The sequence below is a fragment of the Arachis hypogaea genome, chromosome 9 (assembly GCF_003086295.3).
Source record: "Arachis hypogaea cultivar Tifrunner chromosome 9, arahy.Tifrunner.gnm2.J5K5, whole genome shotgun sequence".
NCBI classification, from domain to species: Eukaryota; Viridiplantae; Streptophyta; class Magnoliopsida; order Fabales; family Fabaceae; genus Arachis; species Arachis hypogaea.
The window spans coordinates 104,972,310-104,984,874 of NC_092044.1; the positions used below are offsets into that span (position 1 = coordinate 104,972,310).

Sequence of the window (12,565 nt, forward strand, 5' to 3'; positions counted from 1 at the left end):
TCATGAATCTTTAGTCGTTCCCAATATTTCTGGATCTCTAGAATTATTACCGATAAAAATGTATCAGAATTTTTATACTATCAAACAACTAGATTAACTGTTTGGATGAAGAGGGAAAAAGAATGCTAAAATATAAAGAAAAAGATCGAGAAAACAAATGAAAGCAGAAACACTTGCATAGTTCCATTGTGATTATTAATACAATTGAAACAGATAGAATCATGCAAACATGAGAGCCAAGCAGAGCTAACTCTTCTCCTTGAAGTCTCAAGTTGTGTTGAACCATTCACACCAGTCTTAGATACTTTCCAGTGAAATATTCGATTCAGAATTGAATTGAGTAGTCATACATGCTACTATAACCACAATACAAATAGGTAACTTTTCTACAAGTTTAAATCAAACAAGGGGGAAATCAAAAAGCAGAGAAAGAAAACCTGAGCAAATGCTATCACTCATTATTGTTTTGCAACCATGAATCCCAAGGGAAGTTAAAGTGCAAGAATACCAACATCAAAACCTTCTTTCTTTTTCCCTCGAATTCTTATACTAGCAACAACAAATATCCTCCAATTTTCCAAAAATCTGGCCATTATTGTGTTTAGAAAATATTTTAGAAAAATAGGATCACTAATGAGAGTACAAATGTTTTATGTTAAAGAAGCTATAAATTTGATATTATAATAATTTTTTTATTCATAAAATTTGTTTAAAAAATATCTTTAAATATTATTTTAACATAAAGTAATTTTACATTTAAAATAATAACACCTCTTGTACTATTTTTTTCTTTGAAAAAAATGAGAGACTATTTAAAGATTTTTTATTTTGAAATGCACATTTATTAAATCAATACGAGCAAAATAGAATCAAGTGAATATTGAATCACCTTATATATCTAGTGAAGATTTTCATAATTATGTTTACTGTCAAATACTCCATCCAATAAAGATAGAAATCATGACAGATATTAATTTTCTTCAGGTGTGAGTGTACCTCAGAGAGTTGTATTATCATCCTCATCCTTGGCACTTGTCTATGGAGTGTATTGGCTGGTTGATGACGGTGAGTAACCATGTCGACTTGGCGAGTATTCCATTGAAGCACTATAAATGATGAAACAGAATGGCAAAATTAATAGATATGCCTAGATATTTGGCAACTAAAATAATTAAATAATGATATCTATAGATGCATACCTGAACTGTGGAGAAGTTAGGCTGAAATCCGGACTTGTAAAATGCGAAAATGTGGATTAGTCAAAGAAAGAAGAAATGCAACCTCTTGCAATTTTAGCAACACATAAGAAAGCAAGAAAAGAAGAAAGAAAGAGAGAATATTTGTACTGTTGTTCTTAACTTACCTGCTTGGACTAAATTTTGGGCTGGATGGAGAATAAGTTGGTGATGAGGGGCTGCAAAATAATATGGCATATAGTTACTTGGAGTGAAGAACTATAACAAAACAAGTGTGCAGTTGAGAACCAAAGTCACTATACTATTTTCAACTACCCAAAAAGCTAATATTGAGAACCAACGTTAAGGCTCATCCTCATTTTAGTGTTGGCAACTTCCATTTCTTCATCCATTAGCAAAGTTCAACAATTAAAAGAATCCAAAGAATGACTCACCTATAGTATGGTGATGTGGGACTATACTCTGCAGATAACCGACTGTAATAAGGGGAAGTAGGACTATAGCTTGGTGATGTAGGGCTGTACCCAGGAGAGGAGGGGCTATATATAGGTGATATAGGACTATAGCTTGGTGATGTAGGGCTGTACCAAGGAGAGGAGGGGCTATATGTAGGTGATATGGGACTATAGCTTGGTGATGTAGGGCTGTACCAAGGAGAGGAGGGGCTATATGTAGGTGATATAGGACTATAGCTTGGTGATGTAGGGCTGTACCCAGGAGAGGAGGGGCTATATGCAGGTGATATAGGACTATATGCCGGAGACGTCGGGCTGCAAAAGAATATAATTTCCGACTCAAATCTAAAGTTTTTTTTTTTATGAAAATAAAGTTTTCAGGATATCAATACAGTTTGGTTGCAAGTTCCATTTATCATATAGATTTCCAGAAACCAATATTAAAAGAATCCAAAGAATGACTCACGTATAAGTTGGGGAAAGAGGACTATAACTTGGTGACACAGGGCTATATACAGGAGAAGTGGGAGTGTACTTAGGTGAAACTGGATCATAAGCAGGTGAAGATATACTGTAGTCACTTCGATATGCGCTGTAACCACAGGCCATTCCATAAGGTGAAAAAACTGCATTATTAATTGGTGATGGCCGCAGATTTGGACTGGACAAATGAGTTGGTGACATCAAGCCATCAAGATAGGGAGTTGACATGGAGAAATGAGCAGGTGTCTTGCCAAAGTCAAGACCATCCATATAACTAGGTAGCTGGAGATCAAATGCATTCTTAATCATCTCATCATTAAGATACAGAGAGCATTGTCCAGTGCCAAGGGGCGCAAGCTGGCCTAACATGATGTTTTCGCTGACACCCCTTAAGTGATCAGCCTCAGCATATGCTGCAGCATCAAGGAGAATATCAACAGTCTGTTCAAATGAGCATCTCATCATTGGACCGGTATCATTTTGGTTGATACCATGGCGCGTAATTGACATCAAATGACCACGATAAGTCATAGTATCACAAAGAATAGCGAGATGCCTGTAATTGACATAAGATCCATCAAAAGAGATGACAGCACGCAATTCATTCAGAAGAGCCCGCCGAACTGCCTCAATTCCAAGGACTTCAATAATTTCAATAAGGTGGTTGCTTATGCTCCTTGTTGCATCAACTTGCTCATGGCACATTGCAGCTAAAAGGTTGACACCATCAGTTTCAAGCATCCATTCCTTATGAGTCTGAAAACCTTCATTGTCATCAAATTTTGGAACGTCAATACTTTTCATAAATACTTTGCTGATGCCAGGGATGCCACGTAATGTCATCTCAGTAAGCATGCTGCTTTCTATTCTCTTTAAGAAAACATCATCAGCAGAATCATCCTGAATCTCTCCCCGGTGGGCTTCATCATTCATGATTCGGATACGAAGTATGAGCTTTTCAGCATTGTCATCATTGAAAATACATTTCAAATCATCATCAAACACATGTTTTATCTCCTCAGCAATGTCAGCCATGCTCAACTTCTTATCCACCATCATCTCTCGGTTCAATTCTATGCGAAGCAACCAAGGTGACATTCTTTCAAGAGCAACTTCTTCATCAGGCATTTCATTGTACAACTTCACAAAATCAACATCTTCTTCAATTACAGTATACAATGGGTCTGGATCATACCACACCTCTGTAGCTTGTGTCACTCTCCTAAGTGTAGTAAGCTCTAAATCACACTGCACACGTTTGGCCTCCTCTGAAGTCCTACTAACCTCAGGTTTCAAATACACAGACAAGGAAGGTGTTTTGATTCTCTTGGCCACATTAATAATTTCTGTTAACCTGGGAACACCAAGTGTAACATTCTTAGCACTTACACCAGCATAGTGGAATGTGTTGAGAGTCATCTGAGTAGCCGGCTCCCCAATAGATTGTGCCGCCACACAACCAATCATTTCCCCCGCAGTTACTAGTGACTGCTGGAATCTTGATTCTATCTCTCCCACTAACCATTCAAATGCTTCGCGGGAAAGCTTATATTCCTGCAAGACCCTTTTACTGGAAAGAGTGCTGCGAAGAAGGATATTGAACAGGACAGTAGCATTCTTCTGAGCTTCTTGACTAAGGAGATCATCACCAGGAACAACTTTAAGTCTCTCCTGTAGCTTATCAACAGCTTCTACAATTTCAATCGGGTCCATATCAGAAGGCCTTCGAAAGTCAATCTTAAATGTCTTCTGAGCATTCCTGATAAGCCTCTTAAGGTTAACAGGCAGTGGAAGAGAACTAGTACCAGTAGTGGCAATCTCATTTGCAAGCAGATGTCTATCATGTTCAAGCATTTCAAATTCATCCTCAAGTAAATTACGAAGCTCTATGCTGGATTTCAAGTCTTCAATAGGCCCTTCAAGCATGTAACTAGGATTCCAGTTCTCCTTATCAAACTCATACTTAAAGGTCCTATCAAAGTCTGACTTTTTCATTTTCAGGGAATCAAGATTCTGTGTTTCAATCCAAACAGCATCCATACCATCTTCTCCATAGAGAAATTGTATGACATCTCCTACGGAGTTCCTAACAGTTCCATCGTATTTGACCATAATATCCTCCATAGCCTTCACAAGCCGCCTTTGGATGTATCCAGTTTCAGAGGTCTTCACTGCAGTATCAATAACACCTTCCCTACCTCCCATGGCATGGAAAAAGAACTCTTGTGGGGTCAGCCCTCGAAGATACGAGTTCTCCACAAAGCCTCGGCTTTCAGGCCCATAATCATCTTTTGTAAAGTGTGGCAGTGTCCTATCTATGAACCCAAATGGAATTCGCTTGCCTTCAACATTCTGTTGACCAAGACAAGCAGTCATCTGAGATATGTTGATAAAACTTCCTTTGGAACCAGCTGTCACCATTGCTTTCAGATTATTGCTCTCAGATAAACTTGTCTGCGCTTTTTTCCCGGCATCATTACGAGCTTCGTTCAGCACCTAAGATTGCCAATAACATGAAACATCATATTCAAGCAAATGCAGAATTTAGTAATATATCAAAGTGACCTGCAATATAATTGAATCACCTCATTCACTTTCTTCTCAAATGTATCCATCATTGTCTGACCGGGTTCAGACTCCAACTTCTTTTCTTGAGCATCCCTAAATAGTGTTTTCACTTTCTCTTTTGCCTCTGAAATAGTCTGGTTAATAACCTCCATAGTCGAAGCGTCCGCAATCGAATCACCAATTCCAATGCTAAAAGAATTCTGCAGAAGCCAGTAGTTTACAAGCCACTGAGTGTGGCCAAGAAATTTACGAGCTGCATCGGGGCCAGCGTCTTCCCTGTATTCAAGCCAACATTAGCGAGGGTGTGCAAAGAAGAAAGTAACTGAATTATTACAGTTTCCAAAGCCACGTTTACCAAGATCATTAGATCAATTCAACCCTTTGCAAAGAAGTTGTAAAGATGAATGGAACATTTAACATTTTATATAGTGATGTTGCATACCAAATGACATGAATGAGACTTCCAGTAGATGCTCCAAGTGTCTTTTTGCAAAGAGTTCCGGTAAGTAGTTCCCCTTTTTCAATTCTGACCATAGTATCCCCTGGAGTTATTGATGATCCTCCTTCGTTATCATCATGCCAGCTAGAATACCTAGTTAAATTTATTTGCTTGGGAATAATAAGATTGAAAACTTGTTTCCCAGTCCACAATGGTTCTGGCTTCAATATTGCTGGTGTAGGAACATTCCCGTCGAAATCTTCCCACCACATTAGAATGTTCATAAATACATCCTTTAAAAAAGAAAAAGGAAAACAAAAAATTCATTAATCTGAGTAGCTTGTACAAGAACTTCTTCATATATCAAGTAACTGCAGCAATATATAAAAATTCGGTGAATAATACCTTTGTGATGAAGGTATCTCTCTTGGTGATTTTTCTGCATCCTAATAGTGTGTCTTGAACAATATCCATTACTGGTCTGTTTGATTGAGGAGATACAATGCATTTAGGCACCATCATGAGCTCCAACAACTCTGCTCTGGTTTCAAATGACTGAGGAACATGCATGTTCATTTCATCCCCATCAAAATCAGCATTATAAGGCTTAGTTGCCGACAAATTAAGCCGAAACGTAGAATAAGGCATGATTTTGATTCTGTGCCCCATAATGGACATTTTATGAAGACTAGGCTGACGATTCAAGAGAACTAAGTCTCCGTCCATCAAATGGCGCTCCACCTAAAATCACAACAATTGAAACTATTAGCAGACATCAAGAGGAAACCTTTTTAAAATAAGAAGAGAAACTGTATCATCTAAAACACAATGCCTTGTATCCTATCTCCAAATGAGGATGGCAACTTTTCTTCAAATATCTGAGATCAAGCCTTTGCCCATCATCGCGAATGATGTACTTGGCACCAGTTTTCCCAGGTGGGGGATTGGGTCCATACTCTACAAGCTCCTTCAACCTGTTTTTCACATTTTTTTGTAAATTAAAATTCTTTGTTTGGTTAATAATTATACAAAATGTTTTAAAAGCCAAGCAAGTAGAAAACCATATCCAAAGGACAACCTTTCAATATTATATGGAGTTACAGTCTCAGGGTGTGAAAGGTTCAAAGCAATACTCCATGGCACTCCAAGTTCATCAATGTTAATGTTCGGGTCTGGTGTAATAACCGTTCGAGCAGAAAAATCAACTCTTTTCCCCATCAAATTTCCTCTAATCCGACCTTCTTTGGCTTTAAGCCTGCTACAAATTGATTTGATAGGCCTTCCTGTTCTTTGAGTAGCCTGTGAAAATTTTATCAAAATTCCAAATTCAACGGTTATAAAGGAAATGCAGATTATATCAGTAGCAAACGGCGGCATATGAACACAATCATACTCTTGGCAGTCCCTTCAACTCGTTATCAAAATATGCGGTTATATGGAACTGCAACAACAGAGAAAACTGGGAAACAATATGCTGAGGTGATCTATTTTTCGCATGTCTCTTCAAATTTTCATTGTGCTTGATGATTGTGGCTAACTGATGAGTCAAGTCATCCTACATGCACCAACAATTACATAATGTAGGTAAGATAAAGATGAAAATGTTATCACTCATCACTATCATTGGTAAAGGATTAATTAAATTTAAAGAGCTTAGAAAACTTGTACAGCAAGTAAAGACAGTGCAAGAGAAGAGAACACTTTCCTCACACCTACAAGATGAGTGCATCATAACAGAAGGTCTCACTGGTGGAGGAGGAATTGGAAGAACTTGCAAGATCATCCAATCAGGACGCGCAAACTGCGGATTCAAGCCCAACAATTCGCAGTCCTCGTCGCTTATCCTTTTTAGAACACCAAGAACCTTCAATTGATTCAACATGTGTATTTATTATTTATTATTTACTATTTAGCAACAAACATAGAAGTCAAGATAATAATATAAATTCCGAACTCGGATCAAATGTCAATTATTACCCTTTCTGCAGAAAGAATCTCTTTCCTTTCTTCAGGATTAGGAAGCTGTTCATGGTCATTGTTTTTGTTCCTCCGAGCCTTATACTCAGCAATCATCTTTATACCGTCAATAGTAATCTTGGGCTGCAAGGCACCGCAGCCAATTCGAACCAGCTCCTCAGAATCTTCACCACCTTGACAATTGCTTATGTTTTTGCAAGCATCCAAGATCCTCTTCAGCCTGTTTTTAGCGTTCCCAATCTTCAAAGCTTGTTCAAACTTCTTATCCTGCTCCAAAACCATAGTCAACTTAAAAAGAGACTACTAAACAAGAATTCAGAAAAAAATCAAATTCAACAAGAAGCAACTAAGCTCCTTTCTCCTATTAACTCAATGCATGGTTCTCAAAACATTTGAAATCGGACCTCGCGCGCCAAAATCTTGGAACAGTTGAAGCAAACACAACGCATGACGGTGAGCACCGTCTTCAAGAAACCAACGTGAAACATTGGCTTAGCGAGCTCCAAGTGACCGAAATGCCCCGGGCACTCAGCCATATCAGCCGTACACGTGGCACACCGAATCTTCCTATCAACGGTTCCAAGGCGAGGGTCGCTCAACCCTCCGACCTTTGGCTTCCCCTTCTCCGAGCTCTTCCCGTGCTCGATTTCCACCACAGAGTTTCTCCTCTACACACACACACACACACACAATCACAATCACAATACATAATCACAATCATTGTGGTTTCTTCAAGTTCGAGGGTTTTGAAATGTTTTAAGTTGGAAAACATTACGATTTCGTCGGGGCTGAGAATTCCGAACTGAACCGTACGTACATTTGCAGTTTCCGCCGGCGAATAAGGAAACCTAATATCCATCGCAACCAGAACGGTGACGGAAAAGAAAATGCAGTTATTATTTGTTTATTCTTTATAATATATAATTGATTTTTGCTTCGAATTTATGTGTCAATGTTCTTTTTAAGTTTGATCAATAGTTCTTGTTTTCTTTTCTGTTCTTTCTTTCAACTTTGGTCTTCAGGCTCGGACTATATCATAAACCCTGGCACCGGCGAGAGTTTTCTTTCTCTCACATTGCATATATGATATATGACAATGAGAGGAGTTGTTACGGTGCGCATGAATGTAGGGTATTTAACTAGTCCGGCTCACAAGTCCACGACCTTTTAATAAAATAATAGATAAAGCATTAATTGCAAGAAAAAAATATTTTCACTTCGAAAAATTATAATTGTTTTCTCTCGAATTTACCAAAAGTTTTAAGAGTAATTACTTAAATAATTCTATTAGATTTTAAAATTGGACACTAATTTTTTTTAAATATATAAAATTGTCTTTATTATTTATTTCGTTAGTCAATGTAATCTCTTCTAATTTGATCTGAAGGACAAAATAATTTAAAAATTTTTAAAATAATTTCTAACAAATTTTAAAAATTTAAAAATAGTCATTTTAATTAAATAAATCAGGGTTATATTGTCTATTGGAGGTAAATATTAGACTGTATTTAGTTCTAAAAATATGACAAGATAAAAATATTAAAAATAAGACACAAAAAATAAAGATAAAAAAATTAGTGTCATATTTTATTTGATAATAAACTTAAATAAATTATGAAATTTTAATTTACTCTTTTTTCATACAAAAGATTTAAGAAAAAAATATAACAATAAAAAATATCATTATAAAAATTTGATAGAAATAATGAAGAAAAATTAAAAAAATAAGTTTTGTCTTTTTGTTAGTGTGATTATGTTCTTCCTATAAAAAAAAACACAAAATACAATAATTCAATATTTCTATACATAATCTCTATCTATGTCTTGTCTCTTAAATATGATTTTATATCTTTATAGATTAGTTTGGTTCTAATAACAGGATAAAACAAGATAAGACACTAAAAATAAGATACAAAAATTATTAATTTTTGTATTTTGTTTAGTAATATACTACAACGAATTATGAAAGTTCAATTTATTCTTATTTTTTTTATTCAAACAATTTGGTAAGAAAATATAATAATAAAAAATATAATTATGAAAAAATAATAAGAATAATGAAAGAAAAAATAAAAATAAGTTTTATCTTTTGTTAGTGTCTCTATATCTTTTCTATCAAGATGGACACAAAATACAATAATTCAGTATCTTTGGATATAATATTTTTGTCCATGTCTCATCTGTCAAACATGATTTTATGTTTCTGTGTCTCTGTCTCAATGTCCTATGGTTGTAATGAAATGTACCCTATATTCCTGTATATTAGTGTCTCGTACTTATAAACAAATGCAGTTTTAAGGATTATTTTGTGGATTTTGAAACATGCGGACTAAATCATCCGATATTAAAAACCTTAGAAAAGTTGGGTAATTACTCAAATTTTAAAAATATTCATAAATTTTATTTTATTTTAAATTTGTCTCAAAATTTTTGAGTTGTATCAAATGTATTTCTCGTAGCTATTTTTTCAAGAAATTTAGGTCTAATTCAACAATACAAATATAACTTTCAACACAAGCAAATCAGACACATAATTCTGTCATTAATTTTTATTTATCATGCATTATTACTGGATTGATCCTAAATTTTTTGAAACTTAGCTAATAGAGGTAAGTTTGATGCAAATAAAAAACATTTGTTATAAAATTGAAACAAAATAATACTTAAGAATATTTTTTAAATTTTTAACAAATTTTAGCAACAAAAAATATACTTTACTTTTTTAATTTAAAATATTTTTGCCAAAAATGAACGGTCTTAAACTTTTTTTTTCACTTTTTATTACTTTCTAAAACCTTTTCATAACTATTTTTTCTAAAATTAATAAATTACACATACCTCGTTAATATTATTGTTAGTTTTTCACCACTATTACTACTCCAATATCAATTATGTTTCTATTACTAAAACCTGAATATGATGACAAACACCAAAATTACAAGTCTATTATAAAAACCATTACAACTACCAAACCCACCAGCACTATGATTGCAGAAATACTACAAATCTAGCAGATAGCAATGGTGGTTTTGCGACAGTTACAACTGCTGCCGTCCAAAAAATAATGGCAGTTGATGCGGCGGCTAGGTCTGGCGTTGATATTCGTTTGGAATTTAGCGACAATTATAGTGTAATCGCTGTTAAATTGACCTAATTGCGAGAAGTAGTCGCTGAGACAAAATTTACTTTTAGCTACGGATTCACTCAAACCGCCGCCAAATTCGTTAAATTCCTCACTTTGATATTTAGATGTAATCTCTTTTTAAAAATCAACAGAGTATAAACTGCTTAAGTTCTCACTAATTTTTTCAATGTTGTAATAGAAAAATATTGTCTTTCCTAAAATTAGAATTTTTTATTAGTAATTAAATTGAGTTTGCCATATTTTAATTTTTGATATATTCTCATAAGTTTATTTTGAAAAATATGTTTGAGTTACTGTTACCTAAACACTATTTTTGGATTTGTTTTACGTAAAAAAAAAATTAATCAATTCAAAAATATATTTATTTAATCATATGAAAAAATTTACAATTAGATTTTCTCATTTATTATAAAATCTTTTTAAGTTTGCATTCAAGCATAAATCTAAAACAAAAGTATAAAATATGTATAAATTAATGCTAATTTCAATTGAGCATACATTAATTTTAGGCTTCTTCAAAGATATACCTTACTAAATCTAAATCAATAAATTGTTAAAGTAGTGAAATATGTAATACCGCAACATAAACCATTAAATTAAGAAAAAAAAATGTAAGTCTTAAAATAAAAGGTCAAATTTTATCTTTAACATCGTATTAACCTGACCAAAAATATTATATCAAGAATTTACTGACTTCATGTGATAAAGGATCTGATATGTCATCTCCAAACTATGACTTCAAATTGAAGTCCCTTTTTGCAACGTGTACATCATCTTCTCTTTGTTGTCATCTAAAGTTTCATTATCTTTTTCTGGAACCTTATTCAGATCAAACTGCATGGAGATGTCAATTCCAACAGAAGAGATATTATCTAAATTGTCCTCTGAATCAATCCCTGCCCCATCTAAACTGTCATTAGCTATTTTTTCTGAATATTCAGCCAATACTAAAAATATCAACCCATATACAAAAATCTTAGTATAATCAGAAAAAACCAACTCCAAAGTCATTAGATAGTAATTTAGAAAAAAAGGTACCTTAATTTGCTAAGACAAGTTTTAAAACTAAACAAAAATAAACAACAATTACCATCTCCCTTGTTGATAGTTTGAGCAGATTTTTGGGAAAGAAACTTTATAGTGTGCAATTCTATAAATTTTATTTTCTCCTGTGATGCAATATCCAATTCAACCGCATGCTTGTTTGTAAAGCGCATCTATATAATAAAAAATATAGCTCATCATCTTTTTCGTAAAATACTGTTTTTTTATGATGAACTTTCTATATTATATATTTTTTGTACCTTCAATTCAGTAAGTATGTATCCAGAACTCTTTCCAGATATACGTCACAAAAACATATCAATTTTTTTTCGTACATTGATTCCCATTCATAAAATTCCTACAAATATGAATGGTGATGTAGCAAATATTATTGTAGTAAATTTGTTAGCATATGTCAACTTAAAATATGTATTAATCAAATATGGTTTAAGACATTTTAAAGGGTATGCCTAATGAACAAATCTACATGGTAAATTCGTTAGTCGTTTTCAAGTATTGGTTAAAATAAGAGTGTCCTAATATAGCCTCCAATCAATACCTAACATTCATTCTACGAAATCATATGTCTATTGCAACAGAAATTCCATGTTCCAATAAAAAGAATGGAGAGGCCATAATTATCTTTTTAGTGAATGTTGTGCTTGCACAACATGATAAAAAGTCTTCTATTTTTATTTGCTCTGTTCACTAATATTTATTAGTCATAACAATATTAGCATTGATTATAACTAATAAATAGCATGATTATCATAACAACGATATTAAGAACAATAACAATAATAACGAAATTAATACTTCGTTGTAAGATAACTTTTTCTAAATAAATCATATAAAGAAATGGAAAATGACTTTTATTTATTAAAACCAACAATTCAGTAAAAACTTAATTAAATTCTGAAAATGCCAATCGTGATATAACCATCAAACTACATACACCATTAAGATTATTAAACACATTAATTACACGAAGACCCTTTTTAAAGTAAATTGACTTTAATCCTATTTCCATTATGCAACCTCGTCGATATTTTCAGAAGCATTATTTGTGGAGTTTTCTATATCATTATTTCTGGTCAACTGTAAGTTTTCAATATCACCTGCCGCAAACATGTTCAATTTTGGCTGAGGAGAAAAATCAACTTCAGCTTCTTCATTCTCTTCTCCCGTGTCGTACAAGTCTCGTGGCTTCACATGAACACTACACTTCATTCTTTATCTACTTCATCATCCACATAAT

At 33.8% G+C, this 12,565-nt stretch overlaps 1 protein-coding gene across 1 annotated transcript; it reads right to left on the reverse strand.

Moving 5' to 3' along the window:
* Window positions 1-1,036: 1,036 nt before the first annotated feature.
* Window positions 1,037-7,977, reverse strand: LOC112709423 (DNA-directed RNA polymerase II subunit RPB1-like). The gene is made up of 15 exons (XM_072201900.1): window positions 7,894-7,977; window positions 7,523-7,786; window positions 7,119-7,388; window positions 6,841-7,005; window positions 6,535-6,696; window positions 6,220-6,440; window positions 5,974-6,115; window positions 5,547-5,882; window positions 5,145-5,434; window positions 4,720-4,978; window positions 2,118-4,630; window positions 1,631-1,966; window positions 1,364-1,414; window positions 1,200-1,232; window positions 1,037-1,106 (listed from the first exon to the last, which is right to left on the reverse strand). Exons 1-15 carry the CDS (start codon window positions 7,975-7,977, stop codon window positions 1,037-1,039), a joined length of 5,196 nt encoding a protein of 1,731 aa, XP_072058001.1.
* Between the last annotated feature and the right edge of the window lie 4,588 nt (window positions 7,978-12,565).